The sequence below is a fragment of the Parambassis ranga genome, chromosome 2 (genome assembly GCF_900634625.1).
Source record: "Parambassis ranga chromosome 2, fParRan2.1, whole genome shotgun sequence".
Classification (NCBI taxonomy): domain Eukaryota; kingdom Metazoa; phylum Chordata; class Actinopteri; family Ambassidae; genus Parambassis; species Parambassis ranga.
The window spans coordinates 9410554-9426484 of NC_041023.1; the positions used below are offsets into that span (position 1 = coordinate 9410554).

A 15931-nucleotide genomic window follows, 5' to 3' on the forward strand; every position below is an offset into this window, starting at 1 on the left:
AGGCAAGGCTGTTTCCTTTTCATTCCAGCATTCAGAGGGTTGAAATTATTCATTATGTCCAAGTGGACCTGCCAATAGGAGAACTCACTCTTCAACCAGCCACTGAGAGAGAGTGAGACAGACAGACAGACAGAGCATCACTCTGCATACTAACAGCACCTGCACTAGGGCAGCCTGTGCACGTCTCTGAGGGGCCCTTAAATAACGAACTGTCACTGCCCAGACACTGACATTGACTTCTCTCATCCTCTCTCTCTCTATTTTGTTTCAGTTTCTTTGCACTCTTTCTTTTCTCTTTGCCACCCCTCCTCCCACTAAACCACAGACAAGAGCTGATAATCACCACCATGAGTACGCTGTGTCTCCAGCACACTGGCTCTGTTACCACTGCAGGATGTGCTGCTGCTGCTGCTGCTGCTGCTACTGCTGCTCTGTCCTGCCTAACTGCCCTGACAGCTGCCGAGATGGGAACCCAGAGGGCTGGACGGGCGGATGTTCACTGGGACTTTCTGTGTCTGTGTGTGTTTATATGAAAGACAAACATCTGCCCATCAGCTGCATCTTGGCTCACAGTCAAACATCTAACATGTGTCACTGGTATTATGTATTGTCATTTAAGTCCAATTAAAGTCACTCACATGTAAAAGCTATAGAGAAGACACCAAATAAACAAAAGAGAGGCAGTGTGTGTGTGTGTCTGTGTGTCAGCACCTGGGAGGTACTGTACACTGCTGCCCTGCTACACTGTATATAAATGTTCAGTGATAATTAAAGTGATAGATGGGAATATTGCAAATAGAAACAGGTGAGGGGGTGCACAAGGTTCACTGCGCGCACTGAGTGTGTGCGTGTGTGTTTGGACATCATAATTTGAGCTCTAACCACACACGCTGCATGCCCACAGAAAAGCCCAGATGACCCAGCAGCGTCAGCAGCATGCAGAGCTCAGTCCGGTAACGGCACCGACGAGGTTAACGTAACAAACTCAAAAAGAAACGTAGCCAGAGGTGCGCAGCACAGCTGGCTGAGTGGACCGTGAGCAACATTCTCTAATGTTTTTGTACATAAGACGCTGCACGCGCACTCACCAAGGGAGAGAGAGCGAGTCTGGGGGCTCGCGCTGCCTGCTGCTGGAGCTGTTGCGGTGTCAACGCTGGCGGCTCGCGCAGCTGTCTGTGGCGGGGCTCGCTCCTCTTCTCGCCCGGGTCACGGAGCCTTGACGGCTGCAGCCGTCAGTGCACAGCGTCCCCCCTTCATCTGAGCTCCCCGCGTCGGAGGGAGATAGCCCTCCCACATCTATGTAAACGCTGTCTCCTCCTGCCGTCGCGCGCCACCGTCTCGAAAAACCGCTCCTCTGGCTCACATCAATATCTGCACCCACAGAAAAACGAGAAAGCGAAAAAACAAAAAAGGGAGAAATTTCAAAAATAAGAAGGAGGGATGTAAGTCTAGAGTCTGCTCTCTAAACGAGGGGCTGACATAACTGCACACGAGCCCTGTGCTCCGGTTTCGGTAACAGGCGCGGGACTCCCCAGTATGCAGGAGGCGAAAATCGACCGTGCGCCCGTGCGTCTCTGCCTCTGCAATTCCAGCTCTCTGTCTCTCGTGCGCCCCAGTGTCCGCTGTGCCTCTCCAACGTGCCTGGCTGTCAAAGCCATCCGGGTACCCGTAGCTGGCTTCCCTTTATACCTGTGGAATTATGGGAATGGTAGTTCTCTTAAGCAAAAAAGAAAGAACGCTGAGAAAAGACACAGTGAGAGCAGAACAATACTCACAATACTTACTCAATAAATATCAGACAAGGTTTTGGGGTCATTAAAGCAATACAAATATTTTCAATCCACTGTTTTTACCTATGGAACAACGTTGTGCTAAAGAACAGGCAGAAAAATAATGCAAAATTATAGTTTCACCTTAAAATGTAAAATAAAGACACACAAATAAAGTAAACTTGCTATAAATTACAATACACACACTGAAACAGCTGGAAAAGATATCTGATCTTTATTACAATAACAGGGAACTCACAACATGAAGGTTACAATCGTGTTAAAAAAAACATTCCACTGACAGTGATCTTTCACCTTTATGTGTAGAACATTCCTCCCTGCCCTCCCAATGCATGGAAACTGTATACATGTTACCTATATATAGAATACTTTGTGATGCACAGATATAGCAATTAAATTAAAACAACAGAAGTTACAATTCATATAAAATTGGCATTCAAATAACGAGCCTTCCTCACCATCATCATTTAGATTTTCTAACACAATACTAAAGATAAAACAAAAACCACTTTAAGGCATGTGCTGGTGGCAAGATGGGAAGCAGCTCCAGGATCTGGTTTAACATTTGATCTAAATACCATAACAGAGAAGGAAACTGTTTCATTATCGCAGTGCCTTTGTACATAATCCACTCATTGGTCACACTGGTCCATAAGGCTGATTGACAGCCTGTTTTTAGGGTGTTGTCTAATAACCTGTTGCACCTGTGATCCTTTCTGTATCAATATTCATCTCTGATAAATTGTTAATCTGCTAAAGTGAAACAGAGAAATTGAAGGACCTGAACATATATGGCAGCTGAGTCGATCATGTAAGCACTCGACTTCCCCCCACCCCAACACAACCATCTACATCTTCTTTCAGTTCCTTGTTGTCATGGTTACAGAGTAAAGCAACATAACTGCAAGGCCTGACCAGAGGAGCTCCGACTCTGCTCCTCAGCATTGTTAACTGATCTGTCCTGAACCAAAGGAAGGCAATTAAACAATTAAACAAGGCAATGATATGTATCTCAATGTGTGTGTGTGTGTGTGTGTGTGCAAATACAATGAAAGCATGTACATGTACTAAAACATGCTCATCAGAGTATTTGTATGCATGTGTCTGCCTCTGTCCATTTATTGCTCCATGTCTGTCCTGCACATGTGTTGTTACAGGTTTTCCCCGGGCTGATACTGCGGCTCTGTGGCCGTAAAGTAATCCTCCAGGAAGGACTGCAGGTACTCAAAGGTGTGCCGCTCATCAGGTTCCCGCCTCCAGCACTGCAGCATCAGTTCATGGAGTGAGGCAGGGCAGCCCGGGGCACAGGGCATGCGGTAGCCCCTCTCCACCTGCTCCAGCACCTCACGGTTGTTCATGCCTAAAGGGACGGCAAAGAGAAGGGGGGTGTTGGAAAGGGAGACAAACGGTTGGATTAAACACAATCGAAGTATACAAGGGGTGAGTGCTAAATGTCTGGCTTGAGGTAGAAAGAGATGAGTCAATGAGCACTTGTTACATTCACATGGACTTCAGATCTTTAGGTGATTATGATTAAAGTTTGAAGTCACATATGGCACAATACATATGTGTTTTGCTTCTCTACAACATTGCTGTTGAATTTGCCACAACAATCCAGAGATGTTTAATCTCAGTGTAAACAACATAACTTAAGTGCAATTGAAAAAGCAGCAATTTAGCAAATGTATCATTTTGCATGCACAAGATGGTGATTTATTAAACAAGTGCTAAAAGAACAAGTGCCAAAAGAAGTACTAAAGGGCCTACAGTGAAATCCAGGAAATTGCAAGACCTGCATGCTAATTTACACAGCAGGGTGGCAGGTGCTCAAGAAATGGTCACGCCTCCTTTTCCATTTACTTTTGCTGCTCTATTGAACAAGATGCTTAAACAATGAAATCTCCAGTGTAGCTGCTCAGTGACCAGCAGCGATGTAACGAGGTGTGTTTGGAGTGCAGACTCTCCAACCTTCTCTCACCTGCAGCTACATTTCCAGATTGTTGATCTATAAGTGATGTTTAATCCAAACAGTAAACCGGTGGCATTAAAATACAGTGACGGAGCAGCGGTACCTGGGTATGGCACACGTCCCTTAGTGATGAGTTCAGTTAGTAGGATGCCAAAGCTCCAGACGTCTGACTTGATAGTAAAGCGTCCATAGAGTGCAGCTTCTGGAGCCGTCCACTTGATAGGGAACTTCGCCCCTGAAACCATGGCAACACAGATGATGCATAATCATAAAATTAGGACAGTTCATGTATAAAAATATAGGCATTGGAGGCAGAAGTAGACACTCTTAATCATAGCATTGTACAAGCACAGCTCTCTTCTTCTTCCCCTTACACACACACACACACTTAACATCAGATCTTATAACCTTGTCTGGCTGTGTACTCGTTGTCCTCAATGAGTCTAGCCAGGCCGAAGTCAGCGATCTTGCACACCAGATTGTCTCCAACAAGGATGTTAGCTGCTCGCAGGTCACGATGGATGTAATTCATCCTCTCGATGTATGCCATTCCGGCTGCAATCTGCACATCCAGACACACAAAAAGAGAACAAGTGTGTAGTATACATTATGCTACACCTTTTCTGTCAGTTGCTGTGTGTGTTTTAACTCACCTGAGCAGCCATGTCCACCAGCTGAGGCAGCTTCAATGTCTGGCCCTCTCCATCTTTTAAGAAGTCCAGCAAACTTCCTGAAAAACAAAGAGGTACAGGTAGGATTAGGACCTCATGCCTACTGTGTTACATATAGATGTTTTATAAGGAAGATGCTAATAATCTATACAATGATGCTTTATTGTGATTTCTTTCTGCACAAACACATTACAATACCAGCTTTTGTGTCAATTTAGTTTTTTTTTTCTTGAGTGCTGAAGCAATATTTGGCCTGCCCCCAGGCTACCTCCACAGGCAAGACAAATGTCATGCTCAGAGAACCAAAGAGAATCCCTGGAACTGGGAGGAATTCAGAGTTTTGTCCAGCAGGATGGCTTGGGGGCCTGAACTTTGGTCTCACAAAACATCTCCCTGGTCACCACCCTTCTGCCAAATTTGCAATGTGCTGAGGACATGCCGTTACAGTTGTTTTGATATTAAGCTGGATATCTCTAAAATGTCACTTCAAAAGATGGATGAAAGTTTGGAGAGCAGGCAATTACAAAGTGAATCATTGTTGGTGCTGGTCCAGGAGTAGATGCAGGATTTATGCAATAACTTAAATTAAAGAAATCTTTCTTTTTTTATCCCATCATAATTCATATTTTAACCCTCTGAATGCCAAAATGTGACCAATAGGTTTGAGTGCATTTTGTGTTTTTTAAATGATGGTAATTGAATGTATGTATGTAAGCTAAAAATTGTGAAACCTCTCTGGTAGATGAATGAAGTGAATTGATGACTCTTTTGTTTCTTTATGTTAAGACACAAACTGTCTAGTTGTATACATAAAGATTCTTTTTCTTCTTGTATGTTGAATTAAGTACCTGTTTCTTAATTTGAGTCAGTAAACACAATTTTGTGTCACCGTGACGCTGCACATCATGATGAAGTAGCTTCTGTCTCTTTGGCGTATTTAACAGAGGCAACTTCTAGAGAAAGGTAGAGCACAGTTCTACACATTTTTACATATTGCACTGCACTGCAGTTTGGATTCCATTACAAAATGCAATAATGTATTAATATGACAATGTGAGAGGAAATAATAATTTTATGTTAAATGTTCACTGTGCTTTACCTTTCTCTAGACATGGCCTCTGTGAGGCTTCATCTTCTGTGAGGCCAGCAGTTCATATCTACAGTATGTTTTGAGATCTGACACCTTGATACCTTGGCTCATGAATTCAGTGATAATGTAAATGGGCTCCTCAGACACAACCGCGTAGAGCTGCACCAGCTTGTCATGGCGGAGTCTCTTCATGATCTGAGCCTCTTCCAGGAAGGCCTCGGGGGACATGGTTCCTGGCTTCAGAGTCTTCACCGCTACCTTGGTGGTGCCATTCCACATGCCTGGCATACAGACAGCTGGATGTTAATGCACACACACACACACAGACTCACTGCACAAACACACACTGTTACATAGTGAAAAGGTGATGTCTGCATGTACATGTACTGTACATGTACTGTAACACAGTGCACAATGTGCAGGCTTACACGTCTGGTCAAATGTTTGATTCATGCATGATATTGTTATTTTGGAGAGCATGCATGACATGACAAGGTAAGTTAGGTGGGTGGGAGGAGGAAGACAGAGGGTTTCTGGTCTTACATCAGTGCCAGCAGCACCTGAGTTACATGGACAGGCACAGAGCTCAGCTGGCTTCAGGGAGAAACCCAACACACTCGGATTCAGTCGAGAAAACTGTACGACAGCTTTGACAGCAAATGGTCATAGGTGTAGCTGCAAAAAACATCTTGTGGGGACATCAGCAGCTAAGATGTGATTTATCTGGAAAAACAAACTTTGCTTACATAAAGGGCCAGACACCGAGACAATTTTAGCTACAGGACAGCAGCTGACGCTACATGCTAGACAAACAGCTTTTTCCTTTTGAGCCTATAGAGGGCATCAGAGGTCGGTGATGTGAGTCTCACCCATCCACACGTCCCCGAAGCAGCCCTGTCCCAGCTTCCTTTGCATGGATAGCGTTTCCCTCGCTACCTCCCAGGCATCTCGCCCAAGGCCCAAGGTGAGCGGGGTGCAGTTAGGACAGGATTTCGTGAGATAATAACACAGTCCGTCATTAGTGCCTGAGAGTGAAAGGAGATTGGTGACAAAGTGGGTGAGGGAGAGGGGGTGAGTGATGGGAGAAAAGGGGTGTAGTGATGAGTGAAAGGAGAGAAGAGAAAGATGGGCGGGGGAGGTGACAGAGAGGTGAGATGAGGTGATGAGACATGCACGTGCAATCATGGGGGAGGAGGGAAGCAACTCTGCTCACCTGAATTTAATACACTGATTGATTTTTTTTATTCAATTGCAGCTACTTTTGTGTAATTTATGTCACATACATTTTTATTTTTTAAGCATGTCTCAGGAAAATCCTTCAGTGTGGTCCGATATACATGCTGCAGGTATAGGCAGACAAATCACAGGGCTTGACAGTGTTTATTTGTCTTCACAGGTGAAATGTTACATATACCTGAAGCTGTTTTAGTATTTTTTTATTCAGGTGTACTCCAGCTGTTACCTCTCCCCCCTCCAACACAACCCCACCAGTCCTACCCATCCAGACTTCTCCGAACTGGCCGTTGCCCAGTTTCTTAATCAGCTGGAGAGATTCACGGGGAATCTCCCACATATCCTTGGTCTTCACTGATAAGTCAGCCAGCTTAGGCATGCCCCGCTTACAGCTGCCAATCAAACGGCAGCATAGTCCCGCTGCTCTCTCTGACAGAGAGAGAGAGAGACGCAGACAGACAGGCAAACAAAAAAGGAAAGAAAACAGCAAGTGCAGAGATAAAGAAAGAAGAAGACAAGTTGCTTATGTGCTTAGCAATTGACAAGTCAACACAACAGACACAACAGGCTTGAAGACACACTCTGAGCAACAGTATCATGCGCTGATACACAAAAGGCAATACAGGGAAGCAAATAAAAAAGTGTATAAGTATTATACATTGCTCCAAATCTGTCTTTTGGTGACCATTACCTGCAGGAAACTTGCCATATCTTTACAGGCCTCTAGGGGGCAGATTAACACTGACAGAAAGCAGAGGAAGTGGAGGGTGTAAACTCCTCTTGTTGCACAAACTCAAGCTTAAAGAAGTATCATTTATATAAACACACAATTCAAGTCCTGCTCATGTAAAAGTGTAAAATTTGTATTGCTGGTAAAAATCATTTCAGTTTAAATGATCTGAAATCTGAGTGAATGTACCTAAACCAAAGAATACAGTGTGAAGGAGTGGAGAAACTTTAGGTATGAAGCTATGGACAGAGAGTTCCTGTGTGTGTTACCTGTGTAGTGCTCTACCAGCTGCTGCACGGTGTCAAACTGCGACCTGGTGGTGATGTAGTAGCCGCCGTTATCTAGTTTACGAATCTTATAATGTTTGACGTGGTCTCCCTTGGTGTCGTCCCAGTCACGGATGGACAGAGAGTAAGCACCTGTGAAGGAATGAGAGAGGTGAGGATTAAAGAAAATAAAATTGTCTTGTGGGTAAACTAAGAGTGAGAAAGAGCAGGAAGAGTTTTATATATTTTAAGCATTTGGCCTCTTTATACTTTAACCTTGTGGTCTCCTCACCTTTGGTTGTCTCACTCTCTCGTATGAGGAAAGTTCCCCTCTGGTTGCCCTGACCCAGCAACTGTCTCTCTGCATCCTTCCTCCCCATCTTCCCAAAATACCACCTGTAACCATGACAACACCAAGCAGGTCACCACAGCAACAGGAAACAGCCCTTGACCTCTGCCTTCAGACTACATATTATTATGTTATGTTAATCATGAAAAAATCTTACAGTAGCTTTCATTATATATATATATATATATAATGAAAGCTACTGTAAGATTTGATCATGAATATATATATTGTATTGTATATTTGTGTGTGTGTTTACTCACTCCTCAGCTTGTATGGAGTCAACTGGAGCTACGTAGTTGGAGGGGATGTAACCTGAGTGGCCAGTGTCCAAAGAACGAGCTTCCCACCAGTCACCCTCTCTGCAGGAAACACACACAGCATTAAAAGATCCAAGTTTATTACGAACCTACGAGTCTTTTAGATCTTACTGGAGAATGCAGAAAATGTGCTTTTAAAGGAAAATCACAAGCGTAGATCAGAAAAAAGACAAGATCATGTGAACTTGGAGTAATTAATTCCAACATTTGTGTTGGCTGCAAACCACTCACAAATTTGTGTTTTTAAATTTCACAATAGGACATAATATTTTTCAAGGACAGACTTGTCATCATGCTGGCAGCAGCTGAGACCTCTGACAATTCAGTGTTAATAGGCTGCATTTAATTGCAGCCTGCAAATTTGAATGTATGCAAACAAAATTAATTACCTTTTGGAAGCCATAGCTGATTTAATCTAGCACATTTAGCACAGATCCTCACTTACCAGCAACTGACACATTTTTTTTATGGTTTCCATATATTTATTGTGTGTCACTGCAGTCCTATCAGAGATGGATTTATGTGTATTTGTACTCACGTGTTGTTGATGATTTGGAATTTCTCTCCCTTCTTGAAAGTGAGGTCATCTTCAGTGCGAGCGTCATAGTCATACAAAGCTATAAAGAGAGTGACTCCACCACCTGTTTGTAAACAGAGTGAACAGTTTCCAGTCAGAAACTGCAGCAAAATTCAAGGTTTACGGTCAAATTTCATTAGAACTTGTTGGTATGTATAGTTATTTTAACCTAGTTTCTATTTCAACCACACACACACACATGCACTACTACTTGTTACACCTCCAGGCCGCTGGTGCGTGCTGGTGTTGGGGAAGATGGTGCTGGAGGAGAAGCCCTTATTGAAGTCTGGGATGGTCTGAGTAGGGTCAGGACAGTAACGGCCCGCAGTCAAGGCCGCGGACAACCCCCCATCTGCGTTGCTAAGAGACAGATCTGGAACATCTACTGCTGCTGATGTTGCTCCTACTGCTTTGGCAGACTTCTTCTGCTTGCAACAGACACACCCCATAATAACCAGCACGGAGACGGCGTCTGTGGAAACCAAGCAGAGTTACAGTAAGGTGAAGTGTTTTTTTTTTTTTAGATTAAAAGTTGGTTTAGTGTTAGAATGACAATAACGCCATCTTTACATAACACCAGAAAACAAAGTTATCAAAAAGATATGAATTGTTCAGGCTAGTTTTAGTTAAAAATAAATAATTAAAAAAAAAACACTTGCTGCTAAAATGTAGTCCATATAAAGTATCACATCCTCAAATGAACAGAGTACAGTTCCTATGCTTTCGTAATGCTGCGTTCAATGCACCTTCTAAGTGGGAAGTCAATACATCACTTTTGACCTCTGAGCATTTAAAGCACTGGGCAGAAAAAACACATTCCTGCTGTATTTTTGCTCAAGTGCAATATAGAGGTTTGAATTTCACAACGCAGTAAGCAATTTAGTGAAGTCGCCTCTCGATTCTGCAGACAGTGATGATGTAAAACATGGAGTAAAAGCGCCCTCTGCTGGGCAAACTATGCGACGATGTCATTACTAAATTAACCCAAGTATCTTTTTCATCAATGCAGACATTAATGAAAAATCTGGTCTGAGATATAAACCACTATCAGGTAGTTATTCAAGTTAATGGACAACTGTGCAAACCAAGTGTCAATTCAATGAAGTTAATGAGAGTTAACTTGGTGAAAGATTGTGTCAGTTTACTGCATTAGCCGCCATTTTTGGAACACAGAACCCTTACTAGAAACTTTTCCTGTACATTCCTGACATCTTTAAACTTTAACTTTAAACACCCACAGTTTGTAACATAAAGTTCTAGTTTAAAAAAATAGTATTGATTCCAAAGCCAATCACAACCCCAATGAGGACATCAGTGTTAAACTGTAGAAACCTTCCTTTATCAGAACAGACAACATAACACAGCTGTTTTACTGGCTGTGATCTAAACACTACATTACTACTACACTACTACATCACAACAACTAGGATTACTACAGTTTATATGCGAAACCTGATACTTCAAACACAAGCTGATAGAAAGTGAAAGCAACACACATACAATATACAAACTAAAGAGAACTGTGAAGGGAGAAGTAACAAACTTTAAATAAAAAAATCTAACTTCCCTCAAGCTAAAAAAGGAGGTGGAAGAACAGGAGGGGAGGAGGTAAGTGGGAAGGAGAAGTCAACTTTTTCCTCACCTGATGTCTTCCTTTGTCAGATCATCTGTCAATCACCATCGCCCCTGGAAAAAAGGGGGGGGAGAGGTGAGTGACAAAGGCTGGAATGAGAGAGCAGGGCAAAGAGAGGATGAGTGGCAGAGAGCCGGAGAAGGAGAAGGAAAAGGTGGTGGAGAATGTGAGAGAAAGTCTCGAGAACGGTAAAGCGTGAATAAATAGACGCGCGAAGGCAGACGCGAGGAGACAGAGAAGTCAGACAGAGCTCGAGATAAGGAAAGACAGAGAGAGATGTGAGGTTAGCCACTTCCCTTTTTGCTTAGCTGTTTCGAGAAGGGGTACTCAGGCATTCTCTCTGGTCAGCATCGGTGTGTGTGAACGTGCTTGTGTGAGTGGGAGTTTGTGGAGAAATCAACCTTGTCAAATGTCATCATTAAGCAGGGGTTACTGAAACAAAGCGACTGTTGAGACAAGATGTGTCACAAAGATCATTGTGTTGATGGGCTCACTATGCAATACTTCCACTTTTTCAGCAAGCAGAATGTGTGGCAAAGCAAAAGCAAGAGCCAGCACCAACATGAACCACAGTACAGTGAACACTGTCAAATATGAACTTCCCTCTTCTACAGGAGCATCACAGTTCATCAGTTCAGTTCAGTTCAAAAGAGTATAGTGGATAATATCTAGTCAACTATTTTTCAGATTAACGGGTGATCTTTTAACATCATTGGCAGATTATGCAATAGGGATAATCTTCAGTTCCAGCTCTTGGTTCAGCATAGGCCAATGACAGATGATCAATAATTTCTGTGGCCTGTGAGAGATTAATTTTTGCTGAAGCTAAAACATTCTTAAAAAAACTAATTGATGTATCATCATCATCATGTTGATGAAGATTCTCAATCATCCAGGACATTTGCATTTAAGATAAGATAAGATAAGATAAGATAAGATAAGATAAGATAAGATAAGATAAGATAACATCATGGCGAGGCAGCTGGACTTGTAGAGTAGAAAACTCTACATATCATCTACATCATCTTCTATCATCACTTTCAAAATGGCAACCGATGAGCTCCATCTTCATCTCAGGGAAGTCTGAGGGTGTCAAAGCAGGTGAACAGGACATTGAAAGCCACATTCTTGGATAGCAGCCATAACCACGGTGGACTCTCAGACAGTGCTGACTGGCAATTTACACTTATCATTTTTTGGCTTGGAGTAGAATCTGTAATAAGAACTCTCAAATACATCGCCTTCTAAATAAGGGCCTGTATCAAACCGTTTTTACACTGAATAAATAGTATAGCTAGTTTAACTAGTTTCAGCTACGTGTATCTATAGTAACCTGTATGGTCATGGTATTCAAACTGTAAAACCTTTCAAGCTGACTAAACTCCAGGCTACAGCCACCCCACCTACAGAGGAATGTGAAGGAAGTCACACAGAGGAAGAACAATACAAGTTATGGCAGCTAAGGATGAAAAAACAAAACAAAACAAAAATAATTCACTTTCATTATAAAAAAAAACATGCAGCAGTCTTGGTGAACAGCGTCAGGTTTGTTCCATCTGTGCAAATCCCTCTCAATCTTTAAAGCAACAAAAGCTATTATAAGCTACATCAAGATGAGTCTGTTGCTCGTCCAGAGCTGAAAAAACAGCAAACACTTTACCCACACACACACACACACAGTCACTATCAGGCTGGCCATCATGAGAGCTACAGGAAGTTGGCCCTGTTAGAGTTTCCTGTCCACCCCTCAGATGGCTCCCCCCTTTTCCTGGAAACTGTGGACAGAGTCCATCCATACACACAAAACAGCTGCGGTGCCACAAACAACCCCAACACACACACACATATGCACACACGTTCTTCCCTGTAGCTGCTGTGCCTTCTCTAACCACCTTTTATCTTCCCTCTATCCACCCATCAGCAGCTCACTTCCTTCTTTTTCTGATAAACCGCAGAAAAGAGAAGTGACAGAGGGCACCAAAGAAGATGCTCTTTCACTTTCATCCTTTCCTGACCAGATGACCACAGACAGGACTGTATTCAGACACACACACACACAGTGGAGTGTTTGCAGTGCAGCCGTACGGCTCATTGTTCTCAGTCGGGTTCCTGTTGACCAGATATTCCTGCTCTCGTCTGTCCTCCGAGGTTAAGATAACTCATAAGAGAGTCTAATAACTCAGCCAAGCTGACGTGTTTATACATCTAATTTTATACTAAATCATGAAAAGTGATAAAGTCAAAGTGCAGAATGTTTCAATCTGCCACAAACATTAGACATACGAGGGTAAAGTGTGAGTGTGTGGGTGTGTGGTGGGACTGGTAATGAGTGGGGGGGATGTACATCTGGTACATCACATACTTGATGCTTAGAGAAACCCAATAAAGAATGATAACCTCACATGAAATTCAAACTAATGAATCCCCATCTGAACGATATAACAGACACCTGACCTGCTGCTATATGTGATATATGCTATATGCTGCTCTCTGCTGCCTCACAGCTATGCGTTTCAGTCAGACTCATTTCACTCAAAACTAAACTTCATTTCACCAACTTGCGAGTGTCACAGCTGATTTTTATAGCAGCGGGCAGGTGAAATAATAATAATCTGTGAAACAGAAGCTACTTCCTCTGGTGGAGAGAAGTGTGGTGTGGGTTTGTGATAACACTGTCTGCAACAACAGGGCCTTTTACAGCACAGACTAATATGTCTGTGCTGTAATAAAATAAGTAAAAATAAGTTTTTTTTAGATATCAAAGAATTCTTTCAGGGTGTGTTTGCACCCTGAAACTACCAACAACTAGCTGTAAACTAACTCATCCGAAATCTTAATTATAACAACTTTATTGGAGTATGAGTATGAAATACTGGTGAAACTAGTGAGTACAAATGTTTTAGCTTCCACAGCTGCAGAGCAGTGCATTGCTGAACAATGTAAGGAAGCAAATAAATTCTGACCTAAAACCCACCAGCACGCATTCAGTGCATTCTTATGAGAAGAAAATCACAATAACACCACCCTCCACTGCCATCGTCAAACATCCAAATCCAAAAGACACACCCTTTCCTGCACAGCGGACCACAGATAAGCTGCTCCCAGCGGGAAGTTTCACTGCAGCAACAGACACACACACACACATCTGTAGTGTTTAAGCACTTTTACAAAAGTTCTCTCCGTTCTGCACCCCCCTCCCTCCCTCCCTCGTCTCCTCTCCTATCTCTTTTCTTACCTTTTCTCTCTCACCTCTCTCTCTCCCTCATCAGCAGGAAATTCCACAGGATGCAGAGTGTGAATGGGGCAGGAATGATAGGACAATGGGAAGCAGGCTGTCACTGAACCCTCTCTCTCTCACACACACACACACACTTATACCAGAGAGGGAGCAGTGGAACAGTAAGGTGTCTCAGTCATCGGGATGTCCTGTTTCCACATGAGGTCATCATATCCTCCAGATAGAGGACTAAGATGACTTGTTAGAAGGCACACATGAGCGCCGACATGTACTTAGTCTATGCTGGCTTCTTATGCTTTAGGGGTTCAACGCCTAGAAGTAAAGTCTGTCTCGGGTCATGCTCGGGGCCAGCTGACTCTCAGGGGTGTCCAGCTCGTGTTGGATAATCACTCACCTGTCATGGCACCCAGCTGCTTGGTGGGAAAGCTGCGTGATGATAGCAACGTCCATTTCTACCCCCCCCCCCCCCCCCCCCCCCCCCCCCCCCCCCCCCAATACTAAAAAACACATCCACGCCCCCTTCCTTCCTGCCAAGCCCCAAGGCTAAAGACAGGAACTGACCTCGTAAAGAAACAGGAAGTGATGAGGTCCAGCCTTGGACGGCCTAATCGCGCCCCCCCCCCCACCCCCCCCATCCAACCTTCAAAATTCCAGGAATATTCCTAAATGAAACTTTCTAGTTTTGAACACAGATTATCGAGGAGTGATGAAGCTACCTGCCACACGCACTGACAGAGTAAACAAGTCAGACCCTGTCAAAGCCACAGAAACAGCTCAGATGGATGGCAGCTGATGGCTGTTTGCCTCCAGACAGTTTCCTGTAGGTACGTTACCAAATAAATCACAGTCACCGAAGAAAAGGGTGTAAATGACAAAAACATCCGAATACAGAGACCCTCATGAGTTGACCTTTTAGATTAAACACTAATGGCCTCAAATCTAAGCCGAAACTATGATAATTGCCAGGAAATGATCTTCCTTAAATAACTTCTTTGGTAACTTCCACTCTTCCAACATTGCAAAAGTGGCTGTTAGATTACTAAATATCACCTTATGAGGGAGTGGAAGGACATTTCAACAACTTCTCACAGTCAACTATAGACTTCCTTTTTATAAACAGGCACAACAGCTTTCACAGAATTCAACCGAAATCCCGAGTTAAAGGGGCAGGAGGCACTGATGAAGAGGTGGTTGGCTGCACCTGTAGTACTCCTTTACCAAGTACGGTTCATTTTGGACTTAAGATGAGTCCCACCCCCCCACAGAGTGCAGTTAAATAAATAAAAGGGCTATAATGCTAAACTTTCTACAGGCTCTTTCATACCCGCAGTCTGCTGGTAAAGCTTTGACAGCTCTAAAGGCGAGGCAGAAACATCTTCAAATATTCACTAACGAAGAAAGAAGAGACACACCTGACACAAAAAAGCGTCGTTCTCCCGGGGAATCCTGGAGCCTGGTGCGAGGGGGGACGGAGGTGAGAGACGGCGCTGTGCGGTGACTCGAGGGGCGCACGGAGAAAAGCCGCGCGCTACTGCGCAGCTCGAAGGAGGAACGAAAGTGAGCGCGCGCGTCCTCCGGAAGGCTCGGGGAGTGCGCTTCACGCGCACAACGTGGGGTGCGCGCCGCGCGGCGGGCGGCTGAACAGACCTGTGGATGTTCATGAAGAGTTTTATTGTGTTAGAAGAAACAAAGAGATGAGTTATATCACCATAAACAGCACCAAAAGCGAGACTTACCGGCACAGAGTAGTGTAGGTTAGCGGGTTGTCGAAACTAAACAACTTGAACTGAAGAGTTCAAAGTTCTGAGCGCGAAAAAAGGAGCTTAAAGTCCCAGAAGTGTAAATATTCTGTAGCACAAAGAAGCGAGCGGTGCGTCAGGCTGGGTGTTATCAGTAGGTGGGATGCCACACGTTTAGTCACTAGTGTGAATGACAGGAAGACGCCCTGAGACGTGTGATATCCGCGTAGAATTAAATGCAGGCTGGAGCTGTGCTCACTTCGCTGCCATGCCACCTTTTCCGGCTAATGTCTGAACTTTTAATTGTAAAAAAAAAAAAAAGTTGTTTC

The 15931-nt window shown here is 43.7% G+C and overlaps 1 protein-coding gene across 3 annotated transcripts; it reads right to left on the reverse strand.

Moving 5' to 3' along the window:
• Positions 1-1985: 1985 nt before the first annotated feature.
• Positions 1986-15822, reverse strand: yrk (Yes-related kinase). Of its 3 annotated transcripts, none has more exons than XM_028422317.1 (14): positions 15600-15822; positions 15276-15510; positions 10635-10678; positions 9192-9464; positions 8954-9056; positions 8359-8457; positions 8042-8145; positions 7753-7902; positions 6390-6545; positions 5622-5801; positions 4413-4489; positions 4168-4321; positions 3863-3994; positions 1986-3150 (listed from the first exon to the last, which is right to left on the reverse strand). In XM_028422317.1, exons 4-14 carry the CDS (start codon positions 9439-9441, stop codon positions 2942-2944), a joined length of 1614 nt encoding a protein of 537 aa, XP_028278118.1. In that variant the 5' UTR covers positions 9442-9464; positions 10635-10678; positions 15276-15510; positions 15600-15822; the 3' UTR covers positions 1986-2941. The 3 variants fall into 3 exon arrangements, with proteins under 3 accessions (XP_028278118.1, XP_028278111.1, XP_028278126.1); XM_028422310.1 differs by lacking the exon at positions 6390-6545 and adding an exon at positions 7018-7182 and having other exon boundaries at positions 15600-15819; XM_028422325.1 differs by lacking the exon at positions 6390-6545 and adding an exon at positions 7018-7182 and having other exon boundaries at positions 9213-9464; positions 15600-15811.
• Positions 15823-15931: the final 109 nt, after the last annotated feature.